Source organism: Rhinichthys klamathensis, unplaced genomic scaffold (genome assembly GCF_029890125.1).
Source record: "Rhinichthys klamathensis goyatoka isolate OS25496 unplaced genomic scaffold, OSU_Roscu_1.1 h1tg000056l_1, whole genome shotgun sequence".
NCBI classification, from domain to species: Eukaryota; Metazoa; Chordata; class Actinopteri; order Cypriniformes; family Leuciscidae; genus Rhinichthys; species Rhinichthys klamathensis.
The window spans coordinates 3,935,656-3,961,268 of NW_026606601.1; the positions used below are offsets into that span (position 1 = coordinate 3,935,656).

The 25,613-nt window shown below is 35.7% G+C and overlaps 1 protein-coding gene across 6 annotated transcripts in view; it reads left to right on the forward strand.

Moving 5' to 3' along the window:
• map4k3a (mitogen-activated protein kinase kinase kinase kinase 3a) overlaps positions 1 to 25,613 on the forward strand; it is a 75,909-nt gene that overhangs the window by 32,036 nt on the left and 18,260 nt on the right. For 2 of the 6 annotated variants that reach the window (XM_056248709.1, XM_056248711.1), the window contains exons 3-17: positions 4,002 to 4,092; positions 5,708 to 5,772; positions 8,769 to 8,824; positions 9,023 to 9,070; positions 10,418 to 10,460; positions 10,748 to 10,820; positions 11,278 to 11,409; positions 12,057 to 12,119; positions 12,525 to 12,606; positions 12,961 to 13,077; positions 13,607 to 13,681; positions 16,732 to 16,810; positions 17,202 to 17,260; positions 19,813 to 19,875; positions 23,876 to 23,934. In XM_056248709.1, coding sequence (XP_056104684.1) covers positions 4,002 to 4,092; positions 5,708 to 5,772; positions 8,769 to 8,824; positions 9,023 to 9,070; positions 10,418 to 10,460; positions 10,748 to 10,820; positions 11,278 to 11,409; positions 12,057 to 12,119; positions 12,525 to 12,606; positions 12,961 to 13,077; positions 13,607 to 13,681; positions 16,732 to 16,810; positions 17,202 to 17,260; positions 19,813 to 19,875; positions 23,876 to 23,934 — 1,105 coding nt within the window. The remainder of the gene's footprint in view (positions 1 to 4,001; positions 4,093 to 5,707; positions 5,773 to 8,768; positions 8,825 to 9,022; positions 9,071 to 10,417; positions 10,461 to 10,747; positions 10,821 to 11,277; positions 11,410 to 12,056; positions 12,120 to 12,524; positions 12,607 to 12,960; positions 13,078 to 13,606; positions 13,682 to 16,731; positions 16,811 to 17,201; positions 17,261 to 19,812; positions 19,876 to 23,875; positions 23,935 to 25,613) is intronic. The other 4 variants (XM_056248710.1, XM_056248713.1, XM_056248708.1 and 1 more) reach the window with 3 other exon arrangements.

Here is a 25,613-nt window from a genome sequence, read left to right on the forward strand (position 1 = left end):
TCCAGATTCCAAACCCATAAGACTTTCATTCAAAAAAAATGTTTTAACGAAATCTGAGATAAACAGAAGCTCATGCATGCTTGTTTGATGCATAATAATTAATCAGGTTCATTCTCGTGTTTCATACCAGCACATTTGAGCTTCTGTTTACCATATTTTAGTGATCCATGTACGTTCGCTGATCAAAGTTTATATGTGTACATAAAATCCTAAATTAAATCTGTTCATCATATAAAGTAATCGTGTCTCTTCAGAAGACTTGGATTAAACCGCACGATTCATGTGGATTTATTTTATGATCCCTTTAGGAGCATTTTGAAGCATGAGAGTTTTGGGTGAAAGGACTTTCAATGAAGGGATTTCATAAAAAAATATCTTCATTTGTGTTCCTAAGATGAACAAAAGTCTTACTGGTTTGTTGCGACATGAGAGTGAGTAATTGATTGCAGAATTTTCATTTTTGGGTGAACTAAACCATTAACATAGCATATATATACCAGTTCATGTAACTGCTGCTCAGCAGGACCTGTTTTGCCTTGAAGCTGGACGTTCTACCCATCAGACCCTGACTAAGAAGTTTGCTTCAATTAGCATGTGTCCTACTCAGAGATATGCATCGCTGAAGCCTACACTGTGAACAGTAGGCTAGCTGCTTCCGTTTCCCCTAAAGGAGGTAAGAGGCAATACCTCCTGCTGTCTCTCGCAGCGATCTGCCCCATATGTGCAGGGAAATGTCACTGCCTCTGCGGAACACTCACTGGATCGCTTGCCCCGGCAGGAAGTACGTGTCACCTGACCCCACTGCTGCTACTTCACACTTCCCTCAGGGAGCGAATGTCTTTTGCACAGACCTACACTTAAAGGACATTATGCAAAACTTCTCAAAGCTTCTCCTTCCTTTAGTCCATGGGTTTGGAATTAAAACATTCCTCGGAATTGGTCCTGAATTTAATAAGCAAACTTCACACTCACACTCCCTATATATTTCATTATTTAGTTTCATTATTTCATTGCATTACATTTATTTAGATAATCCTTCATATATATAAAAAAAAGTATAATAAATTCCCACAATTTAAAGGTGATAATTACCCTGTTTGCACATTATTTTTGGTTATGCGATAGTGGTGCAGAAATGACTTTAAGTACTCAAAATAATTTGTATTCATTTCAGAATAGTTTACAGTTACAGTAAAACTTAAGCCCAAAGTATACTTTATTTTTTAAGTGTACGCTAGCATATTATGCGTGCAGGCGAACTTGTAGCCTTTCAAAGTATTCTCCATTTAATAGCGTGCGCGAACGCAGACGGGTGACACATGCGCTCCAGTAACCTTCGTCTTTGTCCAGTGTCTGCGCTGTTTTTCTCCAGAAGTTATGACCATTAAAAATGTCTTTCATTGCATCCGAAATCAAATACTTCCCTACTATATAGTATGCGAAAAACACTACGCCAAAAGAGTAGTATGTTGTCCGTATACATAGTATTCGAAATACACTAGGCGAAGTGCGCATTCGATTGACACTTTACACGGGAGGGGATTTATGAATGGAAGTGAAGCGACGCAACTGACGCTGGTTGTTCACGTGACAGTAACAACATGGCAGATGTAGTACGTCCAAATTTCCTTCATACTACCCATATTCATACTAAATAGAGCATCATTTTTTAACGGTCGCAAAGTAAATTCAAATGTAGTACCTGCTAAGTACGCGATTTCGGACGCATCGTTTGTTTTCTTCTAAACTAAAGTCGCGGCTCACACAAGCGCTTGTCAATGCGGGCGTCTGTTATTGTTGCAGTTTCCGGCATTTTGTTGTTGTTTCGTCTCTTTAGTTTCGTTATACTGTGAAACAGCGGCCTGGGCCAGTGTCGCCACCTTGTCAGTGCAAAACAAATTTACTGCGCGTACAATGTAAAGTTTGGGCTTTACTGTGATGGTATCAGATGATAATGCCATGGTACTGTATGTTTTACATTAACATACCACGGTTTTTCCCTCAAAGAATAACATGATAATGAAATCATGGTCGATTCCAAAATGTTCCACTTTGTGCTGTTTTGTAAGTAAATGTACTAAGTGACCTTTCATCTTGTAAATGCGATTATTGGTGCCTGCACCCAGCTTAGGCTGTTCAGTTTAATGGCGAATTACGCAAGTTAAAATATTTATCTCTGCCCCTCTATGTGGGAGTAAAAGGAGTGTGTTGCTAGTATCAGTGGGAGAGAACAAGGAAAAACCGTTAAAAAACTTTTAATGAGCCTGCAGCATCCATCATTAAGCAAGCAGTCACAACAAAGTGACTTTGTTCTCTTCCGCTCTCCTCCATCTCTCATAATCTGTCTCTCCCTCTCTCTTCCTCCTTGTCTCGCTCTCCGCTCACACACACACACACATTTATAGAGCAGAGCCAGAGATCAAGGTCAGCTCAGATGGAGTCGAGCCAGAAGCCCCCACACAAGCATTATGGGTGATTGCCTTCTCGTGTCACCCATCAGCTGAGATCACATCACTTCCAATAAGTTACCAGAATTTCAGATATTCAGTCTCTGTCTGTTACTATTGTCTTTCCCCTATTTGTTTTTCCATCTCCTCCTTTTTCTTTTACAGCAACAAATAAATGTCTCTGACGGAAGAAGGCCCTTGCTCATGCTCTTGGCTTTTAAATAAGCTGAGCTAAAATAACAACTGAACGTTACCGGGTTGAGAGAGAAAGGAAGTTTAGAAGAGGGGCGTGCGTGATTCTCTCCATCAGCAGTTGGAGGGGAAAACCACAGCGATGCATCAGGAGTCTGATGCTTTCTGAATGCTAAAGAGAGCTCAGTGCTTTATAGGCGCTATATACATAAGCGCCTGACCCTCCCCGTCGTCTTATGCATGATTAAACAAGCATCCATTGCTTCGATTTGAAGCTTTCATGAGGAATGGGTATGCATTTTTAGATGGAACTGCCTTATTAGAGGTGTTTTCTGAGACACGTGCCACTGTTACTTCTGGAAACCCCTCACCCTTCGGGTAAAAACGTACTTTATGCAAGGACTCAAATACAGAGGCAAATACTTGGTCAAAGCATTGCAAGTGCATGGTTGCGTTGTGCATACTTGCAATGCATTCTTAAGTAGAGGTGTGAATTTTTATTCTTTTCATTTTAAGTGTCCATTTTAATCGTCTTAAAATGTCCAGGAGAGGAAAAATTCCATGTACTTTTTAATTTTTTTTGTATAGATGTTTTCTTTTACTGTCATTTTCACTGAAGAATATCATTTTTTTATAATGATGAATATCATTCATCAATTTTTAATTATATTATATTATATTTAGTGCTTTCAAATCGAGTAATCACGATTAATCGCATCAAACATAAGTTTTTGTTTACGTAATATATGCGTGTGTGTATATAAATATAATACATATATGATATAGATTTGACTGCACTAATTATATTATATTACATTAGAAATTCCTACCATTTAAAGATGTTACATTTTAACCTGTTTTTAAAAAACAAATTCTCAGAATTTGTACTGTTATTTTCATTGAAGAATATAAAATGATTTAAATATACATTATTTTTTAATTTATTTATTGTTTAAATGTGCATTTTATTATTTTATTTTGATAATAGTTCATTTATATTATATTATATTGCATAAATTCTTACAATTTAAAGACAATATGTGCAATTGTAACCGGTTTTAAAAAAGACAACTGTCATTATTTCTGCTATTTTGGTGATGTTACTTCAGAAATTACTTAAAGATTACAGTTACAGTAAAACTTACTGTGACGGTATCAGATGGTAATGCCATGGTGCTTCCAAATATACCATGGTATTGTTTTTTCCATTTACATACCAGAGTTTTTTCATTTTACTCGAAGGAATACCATGGTAATGAAATCATGGTAGATTCCAAAATGTTGTAAAAATTTTGTGCTGAATAACACTGTCATGTTTACACGCTCACCTTGTCCCCATCTCTCTGTGTTTTCCCTGGACAGGCGAGGACTTCGCAGTGGTTCAGCAGGAAATAATCATGATGAAAGACTGCAAGCACTCTAACATTGTGGCCTATTTTGGTAGTTACTTAAGGTATAGTAATGACCACTTTCCTGACCACACTTTTACTGTTCTCTGCTCTCTCCTTTACTTACCCCTTCTTTCACTCGCTCCGTCGCTCGCCTCCTGCTCTGTCAGGTCCTATTCCTGTCTAAGGCTGTTGAGTTGACACTGTGCTCTGTTTGGCTGGGTCTCTCAGCTGCACTGCAGGAACAGCCACCTCGGTTTCTGATCATTGTATAGTGTTTTAAGCAAGGTAGATCTCATTTGATTTTGGTGGCAAAAAGCAGGACTTTAACATTGACAGTATGATGTTTTGTCAAAGTTTGGTGTTACATGACACCTTCATCGCCCACCAGGGATCTACAATCTTTTAGTTATTTTCACTAGAAATAATTAAAAATGTTAGAAGGTTAAGCTAAAATGAAAAAAAAAAAAAAAATGTAATGCATCCCTCAGTTTGCAAACAAACCGAAAATAGAAATGTGAAGGTTGTAATTTCTTCTGGCTAACTTCTTGGTGAATGTCTTGTTTTTGCTTCAGCGACAATTCATGTTTTTTTTTCTGTGAACAGTTTTTGATATGGTTTTATTACATTAGTCTCATGTAAACATGTATAACCTAATGTTAAAGTCTTCTGGTCATAATATGGCTATAAAATTGTGCATTTTAACATTTATCCTAGTACAACGTCTCTTATAATTTTGGGAAAATAGATATAATAGATACCATATATCAATACAGCTTCTATTTTACTTTTTCTGTTATAAATAAACTACCATTCAAATGTTTGGGTTCAGTAAGGTTTTTTTTCTTTTTTTTTCTACAAATAAATTAAAATATATATATTTAAATGGCTCAAAAGTGACAATAAATATATTTATAATCTTGCAAAAGATTTCTATTTCAAATAAATGCTGTTCTTATGAGCTTTTTTATTCATTCAGATTGTTTAGAATCCTGAATTTTCCCCAAAATATTAAGCAGCATAACTTATTTCAACATTGCCAATAATAAGAAATGTTTAATAAAATGATTTCTGAATATGATTATGTGACACTGAAGACTGGAGTAATGATGCTGAGAATTCAGCTTTGCCGTCACGGGAATAAATGACATTTTTAAATATTTTACAATAGAAAAGTTATTTTAAATATTAATAATATTTCATAATATACTGTTTTCGCTGTCATTTTGATCAAATAAATGCAGCCTTGAGCATAAGACACATCTTTTTAAAAAAACAAACATTTAAAATATCTTACTGACCCCAAACTTTTGAACCATATATATTAATTCTGAAGTTTGAACAAATTAGACGTTACTGTGCAGTGAAATATCTAAAAACGCCACTTGAATTACCCATTATTAAATAATTTTATTGTTGTCTTCAACTTGAGTGGTTTGTCTTTGGTAGGCAGTATATCTCTTAAATATTAGTCTAGACATTAGGCACCTTGAGAAGTGGGGAAGGGTGTTTTTGATAAAAGCAGGTTGCTTGTGAGTTATGACTGTCTCCTACTTGCTGTGTCATGACCCAGAAAAGTGTGCATCCTTCCACTCTCCCTATGGGGCTGCCAGGGGACTATTTCGAGACGCATCGATTGAAATATAATTTGTTGCTGTTTTTCTTTCTCTGTCTTTTCAGGAGAGATAAATTATGGATATGTATGGAATACTGTGGGGGAGGCTCATTGCAAGACATATATCACGGTAAGATACACCATACAAAGGTAAACAATCAACTGCTAACTCAGACTCACTCAGTGGTCAGTATTCCAATGCTGTGCAATATCTCCTTTCCATTCATTATTTAAAGGAATAGTTTGCCCAGAAATGACAATTCTGTCATCATTTATTCATCCTCACTTAGTTCCAAACCCATACAAGTTTATTTCTTCTGTAAAGCACAACATGATTCATGTTGAATAATTTTCTTGGTCAATTTTCTTTCCATACAATTCTTTTCCATGAGGCTTTCGAGCTTCCAAAAGGATACAAAAACACCCTAAAACGATCGCAAAAGTGATCCATATGACTTTTAAGTTTTGACATTTTAAGAGCTGACCTTGTCAAAGAGCGACCTGTACATTGTTCAGAATGTCTCTTCTTGCATTCCAAGTGAGAAATTATGTCTCAAATGACATGAGAAATTATGTCTCAATTTTCATTTTTGGGTGAACTGTTATTATAAATGTCCCAGTGTAAACAATGTTGATACGATGGTTGCAACGGTTTGAAAGTTCCTCTCGTTTCTGATGCCAGTTTTTACATAAATAGACTTTCCTCTCCTCCAATTAACAATCTGATTTTTGACAGATGGCCTAAATATACAAATCTTTTCTTACGTTGTTGGAAAGCGTCCCTCTGTATGTTCCCAGGTGATAAATTTAGCAGAGCTCAGTAGAGTGGCCTGTCAGATCATTAGAGCTCATTTTCACGGCAGCTGTCGGCAGTTCTGTGATTCTCTCTGAGCCTCTGCGTGGCGTGGGGTGGGGGGTAGATGGTGTTATGCCACTAACGTGTTAGCTTAGTGCCCAGCCTCACATCCCACGTTATCTGCACCCCCGCTGCCACGGTTGCACTCGGCTGTAGGGTCACAGGCCTGATTAGAGCCGAGGCCGACCGGCTCCAGTCTTCCCACACAAAACACATAAAGACATACAGAACACATGAATCAAGTTCTGCTTGGACAAACATGTTTTTAAATAACTCTATGAACTAGTAAATGATCAAGTAAAGGACATTTGAGGTAAAAAAAAAGAAAGAGGATATACTGGACATTTCTGCTGAGTGGATGAAAGCCTCTACACCAGTTTGGACGTAATTAAAGAGCAAACCTTGTAATAATCTGTCTTTAATGCACTCTTTATTCTTTTATCTTTACATATGTCTAACACATATTTTACAGAGGAAGCAATATATACACTTTTGTTTAACAAATTAATACTTTCTATTCAGCAAGGATGCATTAAGTTGATCAAAATCACAGTAATTATTTATGTTATAAAAAACTATTAAAATTAAAGCTATTCTTTTGAACTTTCTATTCATCAAAGAATTCTGAAAAAAAAGTATCATGGTTTTCACAAAAATATTAGGAAACACAACTGTTTTCAATACTGATAGTAATAAGAAATGTTACTTGAGCACTAAATCAGCATTTTAGAAGGATTTCTGAAGGATCATGTGACATTGAAGACTGGAGTAATGATGCTGAAAATTCAACTTTGCATCACAGGATGTGTTTTAAAATATATTCGAATAGAAAACAGTTATTTTAAATTGTAGTGATATTTCACAGTATTAATGTTTTTACTATATTTTGATCAAATAAATGCAGTCTAAGTGAGCACAAGAGACTTCTTTCCAAAGCATTAAAAAAATCTTACCGAACTTTTAAATGGTAGTATAATTCACATAAAAAATATTTGAGTCAACGTAAAAATAAAAAATAAATTGAAAAGAAAAACTTTATCTTTAGCTGCTTTTCCAGCAGTTATAAGAACGGTAAGGAGAGGTTCCAGTTGAGCATGGTTTGTCACGGCACGATTACAAACCGTTCTCGACATCGCCGCTCAGGATTGGTCACTTGTCTGTTGCCTGGCTACTAGTTTCACTGTAGCTGACCAAGCGCGCTATTTCAGCGAAGTGAACATAAGTCATCAATAAAATGAAAAGAAATATCTGATCATCTTCTATAACGCAGTATTTACATCTCATACCATCTGTTAGCTCTTGCGCTACCAAGACAACAACTGATGCGTTTGTATTACATTCCAAAGAGCTCCGTTATCAACTCCACAGTCCCACAGTAAATGAAGCCATCCAACGAAATGAAAACGGTTAAGCAACGAGAAAGGTTTGGCCCAACAGTGGAGTAGCGGCTTTGTAATCTTTCATCACTGGTTTAACATACTAAAACAACTTTCCTTTCCTGATGACATCACCATGCCCTCTTATTTTTCAACCTATCACATGTTACCACTATTTACAGTCCAGTCAAGTCCTGGCATCTGGTTTCAATGGGTTGCGGACACCATTTCATAAATTTAAGACCCTTCTGCTCTCTTTCTCTCTCTCTCTCTCTCTCTCTCTCTCTCTCTCTCTCTCTCTCTCTCTCTCTCTCTCTCTCTCTCTCTCTCTCTCTCTCTCTCTCTCTCTCTCTCTCTCTCTCTCTCTCTCTCTCTTTCTTCAGCCTATTTAGTATTCGCTCCTTCAAACCGTCAAAAATCCTACATCGTTATGGGGAACCGACAGATGAGCTTCTCAGACGCCTTTTGAATGTTCTTTTGCTAAAGTTTCAACGTCTGTTATTTTCATCAGTAGTCCATTTAGAGTTGTAGAGTAACTCTATATTTTGTCAGGTTGGAAACGTGTAATCATCAGTCACATTGGGTTCTTGATAATCTCGTCCTTGGTCTGCTGAATGAAACCCATTAGTGGTGCTTTTGTTAAACTGTCACTCCAGTGTGGTATGGGAAGGATCAATGTTATATTTGTTCTCTTGGTTTAAACAAGTTACAGCTTAAGATAACTACTCTGCATGCCTTATTTTTCAACTGATGTGTTTGCACTTTTGTACACACTTTTATATTGGTCGGATCATTACATTTAAGATGTTTTGGCAAATATTCTGGGATGGGATTTTTCAGATGTACTTTGTAGATTACATTAGTTCTAAATGTACACTAAATATGTCTCCACAGTTACTGGGCCTCTAACAGAATCACAGATCGCATATGTAACAAGAGAAACCCTTCAGGTAAGCCATTTTACCGGGCTCTGTTTTGACAACTGAAGCAATCTGCTGTGACCATGAAAGCTACTTTTGAATTTTTAATGGTAGACATGTTGGCCGATATTTCATGCTCCTTGTTCTGTCTCTAAAAAGGCAGTTTGTAAATGTGTTTTTGAGATGATTATGAATTAAAACGAGTTTTAATCATGGCTTTCATTTCAGGGTTTATATTACCTACACAACAAAGGAAAGATGCACAGAGACATAAAGGTAATGTCATTTATTTCTCATCGATTCGAGCTTTTGTGTGTCTTAATGAAAGACTCCTTTCAGTGGCAAGGAATTGATTGATTTAATTGTACTCAAACGCCAAGAAAAAGTTGAGTGACAGCACATAAACCCACCTCCTGCTACATCTTATCAGCAAATCAAATCACTACCAGGTGGAGTTTTTAGCAAAAATGTATGTTTTACCTTGCAACGAAAAACTGTTGTTTTTCACAAGGCAGATCAATTATTATTTTTGTAAATCTATTTGGTGTCGCTGACGGCACAGAAATTACACACATCAGCTTTAATGATTCTGATTCATTAATGATTCGTCGTTATTTTTAGGAAATGATTCCTTTAACAATTCTGCCATTATTTTGCAATTATGTATGGAGCTGCTAGTGGTGCAGAAAGGATTAGTTTAGATTAGTTGCTTTAAGGATTGTGTTTCATCGTTTTAATAAAGCATACACGTATTTAAAACAATCCCTCCTTCTAAATATGGAATATTTTTAAATTATTCATTTAAAAGTTTGGGGCCGGTATAAGGTCTTTTTAATGTTTTAAAAAAAAGTATCTTATGCTCAACAAGGCTGCATTTTATGAAATATAATTTAAATTTTAATACATTTTAAAGCGTAATATATTCCTGTAATGGCAAAGCTGAATTTTCAGCAGCCATTACTTCACTCTTCATTCTCAAGACATTTTATTATCATCAATTTTGAAAACAATGAACGTGGTTTTTGATGGTTCTTTGATTAATAGAGAGTTCAAAAGAGCAGCATTCGTATGAAATAGAAATCTTTTGTAACATTATAAATGTATTTACTAATGCATCTTTGCTTAATACATTAAAAATAAAAACTGACCCCAAACTTTTGAACGGTTGTGTATGTTGGCTGTTCAAATCAGCAAATTATTAATAATTTGCAACATAAGCTGTGTTATTGCTCATATAAAGCAGTAAAGCATGGCTGTTTACAAAAATGCCATTAAAAAGTAAACCCCTTAGTACCTTTTAATGGTGATTTGGTGAAGCCAGATGTGCAATCACTGGTAAAGAAAGAGAAAATGTGTTACCTGACCAGAGGGAGGTGTAATTAGTATGACTCAGATGGTGCTTTCACATCTCTGATCATAGATGAAAGCAGGTGTTGAAATAGATTTTATAGGGGGACATTTTTTTATTCTGAAGTCTGTTGGATTAATTTTTCATTTCATCTTACAAACCTACCAGTAAAACATTCAATAATGTGTTATAATTGCAGATGTATAATGCTATACAGTATAATGCTGTATAATATTACAGTTTCATTTCATGAAGTGTTTTTCCATTTGAAATAGGGTGCCAATATTTTATTGACGGACAATGGTTATGTCAAGCTAGGTAAGAAAACATTTTTTTTTTCCATTGTGATGAATGTGGGGGAAATGAAGTGACTTATCATGTTACCAGCTCAAATCATTAAAAAAAGTGTAAATAGCTTTGTATTTGTGACTGTGAGCATCACCTCATGTTCTTATGTTTGATCTGCTGTGGCATTACACAGCTCTCAAATTTCATAATTCGTAAGACATAATTAGACGCGTGGTAGTGTGAGCTGCACACAACTCACATGAGAGGTGTCTGTGGGATTGTAGTAAAGATGATCTTTTGTTTCTTTATCTCTGCAGCTGATTTTGGTGTATCTGCACAGATCACAGCCACACTAGCAAAAAGAAAATCGTTCATTGGGACTCCTTATTGGTATACAGCAGTTTTTTTTTCTAGCTTTGTTGTGCCATACACACATACACCTTACAATCATACATGCATACAATAAATTATTTATAATAATTTTTTATAATTAAAATAAATGTGACCTTAAATTTGTGCAAAATTACTCTTAAATGACTATTTAATTAATACAAAAATGGTCACCAGTTGTAAACCCTTCACGTCATACAATTATATAAATGTAAAACCTCATATCCTTATGTTGAATAATAAAAAATACCATATTATTTTGTCAACTACCTGAAATGATTTTTAAAAAGAGACTTTTCACAGTTGAGTTTTAAAAAACCCCACATTTAATCTTTTATAATTCAGTAGTTTCCTACATGGCCACAGAAGCCTTTTCCACAGCTCATGTAACCATCAGGTTGGAAATGTTCCTAAATATACTGTGAGTGATGATGTGGTCTGTAACTCATGATAACAGGATGGCCCCAGAGGTGGCCGCTGTGGAGAGGAAAGGGGGCTACAATCACCTGTGTGACATCTGGGCTGTGGGCATCACCGCCATTGAACTGGCCGAACTACAACCTCCCATGTTTGACCTTCATCCAATGAGGTGAGGGTTTAAACAGCAGTATGGATCTGTTCCAATTCAAAAAGATTTTTTTTTTGCTGTACAGTTCAAAATGGACTGTGGCAGTAACACGATGGCATTACATATGATGGTATGTATACCACAATACTGAAAGATTGCCATATTATTTGACAGTTCTGGTTCAGATAAAGATTCCACTTAAAGGTGTTTTTCAATGTTAAAATACATTCTCTTATTTTCACTTTGTCATTTAGCTCAATCAGTGACATGAGTCTGTTTGTTCAACGAGTAGAACGAGTGTTTGGGAAATTTCGCAGATGTTCAGTGACTTATACCTAAAATGTCATAAAAATATTCTCTTATTCATAGAAAGTGGACAAAATGGATTTAATTTGTCGGCTCTAGCTACTTTAACAACAAAAAATACACACACAATAGTACCATGTCCAGAAAACATGTTAATACACTTTGATACTTCTTTGCTAGTGTAAATAGTTGTTCTATTATATTTTGAGCATTTTCTATAATAGGTGAATTCTCACTCTCACACTGGACAGTGAAACTATATCAATGTTTTGATGAGTTGAGATGCTTTAATTTACCCACATTTTCTTTCTGAGCCGAGCTATTTTTCTGCTTGTGACATCAACCCATTTTTTTCTCTCCAGAGCTCTGTTTTTGATGACGAAAAGCAACTTTCAACCCCCCAAATTAAAAGACAAAGTTAAATGGTAAGTGATAATTACATTTCCAGGCAATGATTGTTACCTGGGTGTGTAAAATACTTGATACCGAGAGAGATTTCAGTGTCAGTTAGTTTCAGTATGTTTTTTTATTTTTTTAAATGCCCTATTCTTTAATAGCATTAATCACCAATGAAATTTGGGCCAAGCACTCTCATTTGCCCTAAACAGTTACTTTTATGCCTTTTGATTCGGTTGAACTTGACATTCTCTTATCTTGGCTAATTATGAATCTGGTCAGGTCTTCTGCCGAATAGTTTCTTCTCCATTACCTTGCAGCTCTGTTAAATCAAATTAGCTTAATTACATTTAAAGCCAACAAACTGCTCGGCCTCGCGGTCGAAATGCTTGTTACGTGTAAGATTTATGGAGACTCTTCTTTATGTTCTGGAGGACCAACAACTTCCACAATTTTGTGAAATTGGCGTTGACGAAAAATCCAAAGAAACGGCCACCGGCTGACAAGTTATTGCAGGTAGGAGGGGCTTTTTGCATTTTGTGTTTCTAAGTTTCATAATATTTGCATTAGTTCATATTTTGGATTTTGAATTGCATTTGTTAAATGTATTTTATAATTAATTATATTGTAAAATTGAACAATAGAATTTGGTTTCATTATAACTATTTGAACAATTAATAATATTTATTAATGTATTATTTTATTTCTTATATAATCATTTTTTTGTTGTCATTGTTCTGAATTACATTCGTTAAATTTATTATTTTTTATACATTTTATAATTTTCTTTTTAAATGATATAACTTTCAAGACTAAGACAAATGACATATCTTTAAAGAGCGTCTAACATTGCCAATCGTCTCTACCCAGCATCCCTTGGTGTCCCAACCATTGAGTCGTATTTTGGCAATTGAGCTGCTGGATAAAGCGAACAACCCCGACCACACGTCCTACACAGACCTGGATGATGACGACCCAGAGCCGGAGGTACAGTATATCTCTCCCTGTGTGATTCTCAATGTTATCACAACTATCACTTCAAGAATGACGGCCCCATCGGGACTATTATTCACAAACAGAGCCCAGACAATGCCAGCTGATCGAACTGACTACGTTAGCCTCTCAATCCCAAGAGCGGGGATGTCAGTTTGATGAGCCCCGTGAGTTTATATCTTCAATACCTCAACCGTTTTATTGCGGTGATATTTTTCACTGGCTTTCTTTCTTTATTATTAGCCTGTAATGGTTGTTTTAAAGGCCCTCATTCGTTTGGATTGTCTCTAAAGTTAGGTTTATACCCAGGCGTCTCTTCCAGTTGTGCTGCCTACAGGGCTTCTTCTGATAAAGATTTGTGAAATCATTTGGCCTCTTCTAAAGTCCACCAGCGAGAATGAAGACTTTTTTAAGGATATAGTTGTCCTTCATTTCATCTCTCCTGTTCTACCCATTTCCGCAAGCATCAATTCATTCTCACTTCCTCTCTTATTCATTTTTCCCCCCTCTCCTGCTCTTGAAGTTTAAATACAGAGGGTTGTTTTTACCAGTGTCTCCTCTATCCCGGCGAGTCCTTCGCTTTGCAGCTCGCAGAAAGGTATCAGGGGTGTGTGTATGTGTGTGATCATCTGAAAATGTTTTGATTACCGGTAGTAAGTGTTAATTTTGCGTTGATGACTATAATGGCTTTATGTGTGTTGTTAATGTATTTTTTCAAAAGTGACTAATTTTCTTTTTTTAACCTAGACAAACATTGGTGCATGATGTGTGTTTTCTTGTTTGCTCGAATAGCTGTGTGTTCGTGTGTGTATAAGTGCTTGAGTTACACAAGTGTGCCCAAGGATGTTTTAGGGAGTTTTGCGCTCTTGTTGGATTTGGGATTGGAGTGTTGATCCCTCAAGGGGTCGGTTTTGGAAACGGAAGCTCAGTTCAAAAGCTGGATTTGGATCCGTTGACAAAAGATTTTTGTCTGGCCTCTTTGTGCTAAGGTTTGCTTCAAGGGTTTAACAGAACATCAACATCAAAGAGCTTTTAGAGAAATTTCTTGCGTCATGAAATGCAAATAATGTTCAATATTGGGGTGAATCTTGTGAAAAATGTCAAGAGCATGTCATATTTAACCCCTAAATATAAAGAAAATAATAATAAATGAAAAATGTCATGGCTATTATTATTTATTTATTTTATTCTTATTTTATTTTTTGAGTTTGGTTGTAATTGTCATTATTTTCATTGACTCTTATATTGTAAAATATTAATGAGTATCATGCCTGGACAGTCATTTAAAAAAAAAAAATCGAAATATTTTTAATTGAAATAAAATAAATATAATTTAAATAGTTTGTTTTATATATTGAAAATAAATATAATATAAACACTTTTATTGAAATATTAGGCTTATAGATTATATAATTGTTCATTTTATTTTGTTAATTGATCCTTTATTTCGTACTTAAAAAAATAAAAAAAATTTAGCAGCATTTTTTAGGACCACTTTTGAGTTTATAATTCTCATTATTTTCATAGATAATTCTCATTTTGTAATGTATTAATGAGAATCATGCCCAGGCACAATAATAATAAAAAAAAAATCACATTTAAAATCAGAGTAAACAAATAAATATATAAATACATATAATCTTTATATAATTTTTTTTTGTTTTTTTGTTGATTTTGCGTGTTCATTTTTCATTTGTTTTATTTTTTTGGAGTGAGATATGAGCTAGACATGTTCTTGACTGGCTTTTTCTTTTTTTACCCATTGGTTAAATTTCATCTCAATAAAATGAACAGTCTGGATTTATTTGAAATCTATATACTATATAGATCTTCAGAAAGCATAGATAATATTTTTCTTAGTCACTGCACCATGTGGCTCAAGTGCTAAGAGGTGTGATAGAATATTCACAGGCGTCCGCTGAGGGAAGGGCGCAGTGTTTGGCATTCTGTCTATTTCTATTTCAGAGCCCTGCTGTGTCCTTGTTGTCTGAAGGTCGTGCGTCTGTTCCTCTGTCTTATCTCTCCTCATCACATCTTCTTCAGCCCTGCTGGCGTGAAACTAAAGTGAAGGATGTCCTTCAGTGACCATTTAGTTTCCCGGACCCTGTTCAGGACTCAAATGTTTGCGTGTTTTTATGTGCGCTGCTTATGCATGTGTTTCCATATGCACATGCATGTGTGAGTCTGTGTTTATGTGTGTGTTGCTGATGGAAGGTGTTCTCTGATTCATGAACGACAGCAAACTTTTCCGGATAGTCATCAGGGACTGGGCTGTCGGACGCCCAGTAGGCCGTAATGATTTTCTCTTGGGCTGCAGTGAGACAGGACAGCAGCGTCAGACAGATAGGGATTCAGGGGGTCAGCATCATGACCCCTACTGTTATCAGAGAGTGATGCCTGGCATGTATTTTTAGCTTGTGGAGTTTGCCCTCCACTGAGTCTCTGGCGATGGCACTAAGTGATATCTGAAGTGTAAGCATTTAAGCCGCTCTTGTCTTAAATGTATTGATGTGTGCCGATTTTGCTGACGGGGTGTTTTTATCTTAACTGGGCTTCTGATCTGCTAAGAACGGCGCACTAATATGCAAGCTATCAACTAAGAGCATCTGCAATCTTGACTTTTTTGATTTAATGTGGTTTATGTATAAAAGCCATGTCAAATCTGATTGCTTTAATAGTGAACGATCGATATGGGTTTTTCAATGGCCGATGCTGATTAAATGGTGGCAGCGTAATGCTGATACATGCATTATGCATACCCAAAATTGCTGAAATTAAAACACTTTTATATAATACATTTTATATAATATCCAATCAAAATTCACAAACTCAAGGGTGAACTGAGTGAAAACCATCAGAAATGTCTCAGTCATGTTGTAATTCAAAATCAATAGAGACACATAATAAATTATATTTAGCATATTTTAAGTAGCATTAAAACATTTTTGGATTGTCACGTTTTGTCATTTTCATGACAGTTACTCACTTTTTATAATTATCTATTTTAAAAAAGTCATTGGCAATAAAAAAAAATGTTTTTGCCTGAACAGGAAGATTGTTTACTGTCGTAAAATAATGGACATAAATAAAAAGGAAATAAGTCCTTTAAATAAAACAGGTTAAGTATAATAATCAATATTTTATTTTATTTTATTTTATTGCGTGAACAGGAGGATTATTGTTTACTGTCGTAAAATAATGGACATAAATAAAATGGAAATAAATAAGTCCTTTTAATTAAAACAGGCTTCATATAATAATCAATATTTACATTTTTTATTTTATTATTTTATTTTATTGCGTGAACAGGATGATTATTGTTTACGGTCTTAAAATAATGGACATAAATCAAATGGAAATGGAGTCCTTTAATTAAAACCGGCTTCGTATAATAATATTTTATTTTATTTTATTTTAATAAGACCCAAACATTTCATGATGTGAGATTCACCCTGTGATGTACTTTATTTAGCCACATAAACATTCAAATGACCTCATAATAACCATAACAAAACACTTTGATTTGTCTTTAGTTCTCTAAATGACCTTTAGAGATAAATTCTTCTTGATGTGCTTTATGTGCTGGTGTGTATTTATTTGTTCCTGTGTGTGTGTGTTTATGTGTGTTTTTTCCCTCCTTCTCCCTAGCCTCCAGTGTCTGTTCCACATCGGATTCGCTCAGCAAGCCGCACCAGTCGGGAAGGGAAGACTCTGTCAGAGATTAACTGTGAGTGTTTGTTGGATTTCTCCCCTGGGTAGACCTGACAGGTGCTCCTGCTCTCCTGAGCGTGGCTGAGTGAATTTCTCAGCTTCAGTTCTCTGTCTGCTGGAGTATACCACAAATTCTCTCTCATGATCTGTCTGTCAGTATCTGCTGGGGGATTTCTTTGGGTTCTGTAACATACCTACCAGACATTTATACTGACTTAAAAAAATCATATCATGAACACTCAAAAGCACACATTTCTTTATGTTCAGACTTCGACCAGTTATATCAATGAACTGACTGATTGTCAGTATTCACTCACCCTCATGTCATTCCAAACCCATATGCTGATATGTACAGAAATGCAGAAAAAGTAGAACTGTTGCTTTAAAAATGATTTGTTTTCTTACAGTCGGTCAGGTGAAGTTTGACCCTCCTTTAACAACAGAGACGAAACCGCATCATGAACCGGTGAGTGAGCTGCTCTTCGCTTTGGGGATTTCCTGCGATGGCAAACAATTCAACCAATCAGAGCACACTTTATGCTTCTTAGTTACATCTTATTAGCTCTGTTCCAAAACTTAATGAGCTGCCACCTGCTTACATAGGCAGCTTCCTTGTAAGGAATCGAATTAATTAAAAAGTTCTACACAGGCAGCAACTTAGTGCGCAACACAAACAGCTCAACTCACTATTGATTTCAGTAGAGTTTGGCATTAGCATGCTGCTAAGCTAATGGTGCGATGCTCTGTTAAGCATAAAAATACACACACACATTTATTATTAAATAATACTGAAATAATGTGATGGTCCTTTTGAATGAAATAATTTTAATTGCCTTTAATAAAAAAAAAAATTATTGCTTTTTTCCCTATCACATATTTTCGTAATAATCATACATTAGGTGTTATTCAAAAGCTTAAACACTCAAGATTCATCCTGTGAAAACTGTTTTTAAATTGGATGTTGCGTTACAATGGAAAAACTACTTTAAAACCTTTTAGAAGGCTCGATTTTAGTGATATCAATATAACTTGGTTAGACATGCCTTTGTTTTTCTAGTAATTTCCAGATTTCAATCATCAAATTATTTTGTAAAATATATATTTTGTATGAAATGTTTAGATCAGTACATTTGCTTTGAAGTAAACTTGAACTTATATAACTTTTGTACACTTTTTTTTAAGTGCTTTAATTTCTGCAAAAATGTTGTGTGACATCTTTAAAAAGAGACCAACCGTAGGTCTGTATTGCAATTATGAATTACAACCATTTAAATACAATATTAATAACAATAATAAATAATACATAATTTATTAATACAAATAATATAATAATATAAAATGTAAAAAAAAAACATACAAACTCAACACTCATAATTATTGTATACATTTATAAAAAAAAATATTAAAATGATTTTAAAAATGATTCACTTTAGTACTTAAGGGAAAACATGTTTATGTTTAAACTATATTTTTTGCCAGTGTGTTCTGGGATTGGCTTCTCAATGAAGAATATATGAGATGCCGGTGTTGGGTTCGTGCCCATGATCCCTCCATAGGGAGCTAACTAGGTTTTGGAACAGAGCAAATGTGAAACCACGTCAAGCTTAATTTGAAATCACTCTGCCTGTCTAGCTGTTCACGAAGCTCATAACCAAGTTTAGCGAACACTCCCAAATGATTTTTCCTATAAGCTGACACTTACTATTATGTAATATTTTCCTCACGTACACCTCAATCCCCAGCTCGTCTACTGACAGTGGCTTGTTTTCTCTCACACCATGTTTGACTGTTGTGCATTTGAGACGTCTGTCTCGCACTCTCACCACCGCGATAATTGAAAGGTTAGATGCAGCTTTCCGTGGCATCTAATCAATACGACTTCCTTTAAGCGCTGCAGAAAAATGCAGCGTTGACTCATCTTTGTCTCATTCGAGCACTCACTGTTTCTCATGTTGTAACTGGATTTGTCATCCTTTCATAAACCAGATCATTTTTAACAGCAGGACATCAAATTAATGTCGATTCCCATTGTAGCTTCATGCTTCTGATGTCATCTTCTGAATGTAACCTCACATCTGAAGAACCTCACTTCCCCCACGCTTTGATTTTCTTTTGATTTCCTGGTTGTCACATCAAGTTGTTCTGCTGTTTCTAAAGAAGCAGTACATAATTGCTGCAACTGGTGGGTTGTTAAGGTTTTTAAAACGTGAAACATTTCAAACAAATTCAAGTGATAACATTTCTATAATGTCACTACCTATATATATATATATATAACTACATAAGTTTATTCCTGTGATGCAAAGCAGCCATTACTTCAGTCTTCAGTCACATGATCCTTTAGAAATCATTCTAATATGCTGATTTCGTGCTCAACAAACATTTCTTATTATTATCGTGCTGCTTAATATTTTTATGGACATCGTGTTGATTTTTTTTTTTCATGATTCTTAAAAGAACAGCATTTATTTGAAAGAGAAATCTATTGTAACAATGAACAGTAAAAGTCTTTGCTGTCACTTTTGTTTAATTTGTGGGGGTGGTGATGGCGCAGTGGATAAGACACATGCCTTTGGTGTGAGAGACCTGGGTTCGAATCCACTGTGAGACACCAATGTGTCCCTGAGCAAGACACTTAACCCCTAGTTGCTCCAGAGGCGTGCGACCTCTGAAATATAGCAATTGTAAGTCGCTTTGGATAAAAGCGTCAGCTAAATGAATAAATGTAAATTTAATTTAATGCATTCCTGCTGTAATAGTAAAAGAGCAGAATTATAACAAACATTACAACTTCTGTGAACCAAATACCACAACACCACTTTTCAGCAGTTATGGACTGTTCATTTAATCCACAGACCTGTTTAAAGGTCTATTCTGGTTGACATGGTCTTTGCAAGCACATCTTCACCCAGCAACCACCCCAACCGCCCATAACCCATCAATTATTGTTTCTGTGAAACCACATGGGCGTCACGTGTGTGTGATTAACTGAAGTTTCTTGGTCCTTCTACTAAACAGCCCGACACTGACGATTTTTTGGACTGTGCCGAAGAAATATACTACACTGCAAGATCTAATCTGGTATTTTTTTGTATTTTACTCTGTCTTTGTCTTCGCGTCCCCTATCTTTTTTTTAATTGTCTTTTTCGTCGCATCTTGTCCGCTTCGCAGCGCTTGTGTAGTGAACTCATCCTCCCATATGTGACTTTCATATCTTTTGTTCATTTCATTCATTCATTCTGCTGCCTTATCATATTTAGATCACGACGGTCTGTGTCTTCAGCTTGCCTGTATATACTTGCCTTTGTCTGTCATGCCAAATCTCTGAATCCATTTTATTTTGGTATTTCAGCCTCTAGCTTTATTAAAGACACGTCCCTCAAAGTCGATACATTGCTGCACTTTTCAGTAATCAAAGGCACTTTGAAATTGCAAAGCAAAGCATTTTGTGTAGTCGAGTCCTCTGAGGGGCTTTATTTTTAGGGCTTGTCACAATCACACACATCTTGAAAGCGAGCAACAGTGAAGGAGAGGGAACGGAGAGAGAGAGATTAGGGTTAGACAGATGGAATGGATGTTGAGTGGGGCGGAGAAGGCGAACAAATGGGGGAAAACAAGAAAAGAGAGAGAGAGAGGGAAAAAAAGAGTCTGAAGTGCCTGTGCGTGTCCCTCAGGGACGGTTAAACCGAAGTGCTCTGCAGGTCTGTGAGCGAGGGGGGAAACATTGCCTCAGCAAGCAAAGCTTTGCGCAACAAACCCAGCTCACACGGTCTGTTTGAGGTATCAGCTAATTCTGCAGCAGGGACACAACCTCACCCCTCCGTTTCAACACCAAGTTATTGTGAACACCTACCGTGCTCAATAATAATTGCGTACTGAAATCCAATTGGCCCCTTTGCCCCACTCTGTTTGCATACTGAATTGTGATTCGTCTTTGTATGCATCTATTTAGCTGCCTTTAAACTGCAAAGATGGTGTTGCATTGTCTGTTGGTTCTTATACACAGCTGTCATAAGTGCCATTACATTGGCTCTATAGAGGTTCTAATGCATAATTTCATAATATCTAACAATTACTTTCATGATATTCACAATATCATAAAAGTCTAAACCGTCTGATATAAATGATTTTTAAGTTAACAGTTAAATTGGATATATCATGTATATCAGTTTTAGAACAAAATTCATTTGGCTTCTCGAACTAGATGGCAAGATACTTATGACACATCATAAAAGTCTAAACCATCTGATATTAATGATTTTTAAGTTAACAATTATATTGGATTATGAATATTGTGGATTAAAATCTTTTGATTCACAATGTTACATGCACAAACTTGATTTGTCATTTACAAGTTGGTAAATTATATTTTGTGTGTGTGTGTGTATAAATACATAATAGTTTTAGAACAAAATTCACATGGCTTCTCGAACTAAATGGATACTAGATTCTTATGACACTGAATTAATTTAGTATACATTTTCTAACTCATCCTACTTAGGGTTGTGGATACTACTTTTGTCCTTTTGGTTTTTTATTTTAGTGACTGGGAAATATTGAAGAATGATGTTGCATAGTTTGCCAAGTTTTAAAAGCATCACAGGGTTATGCCTGTGCAAAGAAACGTTTTCCCCCTTTTTCATCTTTTTGCGTTTTTTGAGGCTTTTTTTGAGTGACACATCCATCTGGTCTGAAGCCCACGCACTGAGGCGGCACAGCGAATCACATGCTTGGAATCGGTGTCTTTGACTGCGTATGAAGAAACCAAAAGGAGAGAGATGAAAGAAGGCGGTGACAGAAGCGGTGAAGCGGATAGTCTGGGATGTTCTGTTAGCTTTTACTCTTCCATCCTTTCTCTCTCCATCACTCTTTCCGAAAAGCCTCCCATCAGCAGAAAGGCAGCCAGCGAATAAGGATATGACAGTTTGCTGCGTAAAGGAAATTTGGTTTGTTAATCTGCAGGGCAAAATCAATGAGGTTTTGCATGGCTGAAAAGCTGTATTCCAGAGAGAGAGAGAGAGAGAGTAAGAGGGGGAAATGAGAGAGAGCTGTGGAAGTAGCAAAAGGGAGTGAAATAAAGAAAGAAAGAGTTTGAGGGAGATAAGGTTCTCAGGTTTAATCAGTGACCTGATTGTTATAGCAAAATCTTCTTGCCAGAATATCTCCTCTAATGGATGAAGCACTGTAGCCAACTTCCCTAAAGAAATAAGACAGCGTTTCCCTTAAAGGGATATTCCAGATTTTTTAAGACCTGATGTCTATTTACCACATCTGTGACATCACAGACTTGTCTCGCTGCCCTATCAGACAATGACTTTGCAGGCAGCTAAGCGGTTTAATGATCTACAACAACATAGAGCAAGCTTTGGTGATAACTAAGCAAATATTTAATAACCACAATAGTAATTAATCGCTAGAAATGACATCAAAAGTGGAAAACGTTGGTCAAAAGTGTACATTTACACACCTACCACAACTTTCAGGTGCCATCTTTATTTTTTAGCTTAACCGTCACAGAATGAAATGCACAGGATTGTGGGATATCAAAAATTTATCAGATGAAAGTATCTCAGGAAGTGAAGCTAATGTTGGATTCGGACATGTTTTGATGCTTTCCTACTTTTGAACTACCACTCCTAGCATTGTGACTGCTCCAGTGCATATATTGGGTATAAATGTCTGAGATCACTTAGTCAGAATGGCTCTATTTTTCATTTCATTTTCCTTACAATTTTAACCAATGATATGATCAGAATAACAAATTAATTGAATTGGCATCGAAATTTAATAATAAAAACAATATTATACTTTAATTTAACAATAATATTAATAATTCTTTTTATTTGTAAATATATTATATTTAAAATAAAATGTTAAAATTGTCTATTTTAGGTGGAACTATTTTTCTGGTTTGAATAACATTGGGTTATTTGTTACAGATATAGGTGCGGATCACATTCCTACAATCTCCTTTCTGGTATTCTCATGTGGATACCAAGATAAATGAAACTTGTTTATTTTTATTTTTTTTAGTTGTTCATGACGAAAATTGCATTAGTTTCCTGGCTAGCTTCCATTATAAGATTACATTATTTTCTGTAAACAGGTTTCCTCTACGGAGGGGTCAGTTGAAATTGTTGTTGTAATGGACAGCATGCCATCAGGTTAACAACGACGTTTTATTCCTGAAATATTCCTCACGTTGCAAGTTTTTCAGTGCCTAAGGTATTTAATAGATACTTCCTTTTATGATTCTATTAAGTCATGAACACAAAGTTATTTGAAGTCATTGCCTGCTTGAATGATCATATTGGTGAGTGGGAGGAGAGATAGCACATGGCCCAGTCCACCCACAATGCTCTAATTAGGAGGACATTGTGAGCAATATGAATTTAATTCCTTTCCAGCTATCTTGTGCAATCAACATTTCTAATTGCATTTCATCACAAAAAGAGAGAACTAAAGTTTTTCAGTTTTGTCTATCTAGGGATCCAACCTGTTAATCTCCCACGTTTTTTTGACTCTTTACACTCTAATAATGTGATTAATGTTTGTTAAATTGTACTAAAATTATTTTAAACCTGAAAAGGATAGTTCACCCAAAAATGAAAATTCTGCCATCATTTTCTCATCATTGTGTCATTTAGAATCCGTATGACTTAAAGTCTTTGACTTTCACTGAATTATAAAAGCATTCTTAAAATTAATTAATTAAAACTAATTAAAAAAGATAATCGTGGCAAGATGTGTGCTTGCTTGCTGATGTAGAGCTAATACACTGTAGATTAATGCTCATCTCATCATCTCTTCCATCGTTTTACTCACTAATATACCTTATATGTGTAAAAGCATTATGAAACTGCATGTGGGGATTAATAATAATAAACAATACTAATTACGAACAAAGAGTGACCTAGAGTTAATAATTCCTGAATCTAATGTCAACGGCATTTCATGCTGGTCATATTATTCATGTTCTCTTTTCATGCATCTTTATGAAGCTCTGTGTAAACACGCCTGCATTGAATTTAAGCATAAGATGAAGATATACTATATATGACTTTTTTTCTTTTTTCCGCAGGATTTACAAATGGATTATGAGCAAGGATCCCCTAAAGGCTCCATCATGGGAGGAAATAAGTAAGTTTCAGAACATGTCACTGTTTTATATTAATAAAAACAAAGCTTTACTGCTGCTGCTGCAAAAAAAGGATTCCAACAATACAAATTAAATGTACCAATTATAAATATCTCTGTGTATTTGACATTCCCAAGAGAGTTCATTCACAGTTCAAAGACACATGCAGGGTTTGTTCATGATGCATGTGTATTTGTCCGTACAATCTATTTATCTCACACCTGACATTGCTGTCTCACTAGTGTGACACTTTGTTTCAGGTGGCTTGCGTATGATCTCTTTGACTGTCATTCTTTTAAAATGTACACACCCTGCGCATTGTTGACTGTCTTTGCCATATAGTGAACAGAAGGTCGAGTACACCAGATGGAGTGGCAGTGAAACCGTTCCCTCTGTGTTTGTGTGAGCGCCTTTGCGTGTGCTCTGAGGTGTTGCTCTCAGCTCTCGTCAACAGATGGGTCCCGAGCACTTCGAGAGACACCCCCTCAGCGTCACAATTCCCCGTATAGTCAGCTCTCGTTTAGTCAGCTCCATGCATGGCTGCAGTAATCAGCCTCTGTTTGGTTAATGATGGAAACTATAACTAGAATAGTGGAATATGATTGTCGGGATGAATGGTCCAGGAGCCTGTGCGCTCTTGGTTATTGAATACAATAAAACGAGAAGGCCACTCTTGGCTCCGAGGTAGAGAGACATGACATAATGACATAAATAACACATGTTGCCATATTAATTTATTTATTTATTTTAAAAGTGGTTGTGCTGTATTATATTTTAAAAGTGCACCGTACTTCAAAATCATAAATATAAAGCACACATTTTAATCAAAATTATTTTAAGGGTCCAATAAATCATCCAATACTGGAGCAGTTTAATAATGACACTCACCATTGAACCGTTATACTGCCACCTACTGGTGTGGAGGAGAGATCGTGCAAAATCCACAACAGATTTTGGGTAACTGGTACTGTTGTAGGAATTCTGCATTCACAGAAATATTTTTTTATTCTAAAAGTGCCTGATAATTGGGGAGTACTGAGATTGAAGTGAGTAGTGTACAGTTGGTAATTCAATTTCAAAATGGCAACCACCATGAGGGGGGACCTACCTTATATACAGTAGTCAACATTTGAAATGGATAATTTGGGTGGCTGTGGTCTATATTGCTATCATGTCTTTCAGTGATTTTACAAAAACTGCAAAATGTGGCATATTCATTCACTATTTAAATGTTATAGTTTCCATCGGGTTACATTGATAGAATGTTGAGCCTTCACGATGTAATGACGTCATCGTTATATTTGCATACCGAATTGGGTAACACTTTACTTGAAGGGGTGTGCATAAGACTGACATGACACCTTCATAATCATGACATGACACATGTTATGAATACGAAGGAAGTTGTATGCATGTTTATGACCACTGTCATTAAGTGTCATCCGCTCAGTTATGACATTTTTAATGCAAATAAGACATTGTTTGAAATGTCTTTGTTATGACACCTTGACATAAACAAATACATCATAACCTGTCAGTGTCTTTGTCATGACAACTTGACATTACTAAGACAACACAACCTGTCATAAACATGACCTAGCAGATTAATTATCAACCTTAAGAAACCACTTAGCTTTATTGGTGAAAATTACATTAAACTGTCATGTGTTTGGTTTTGACA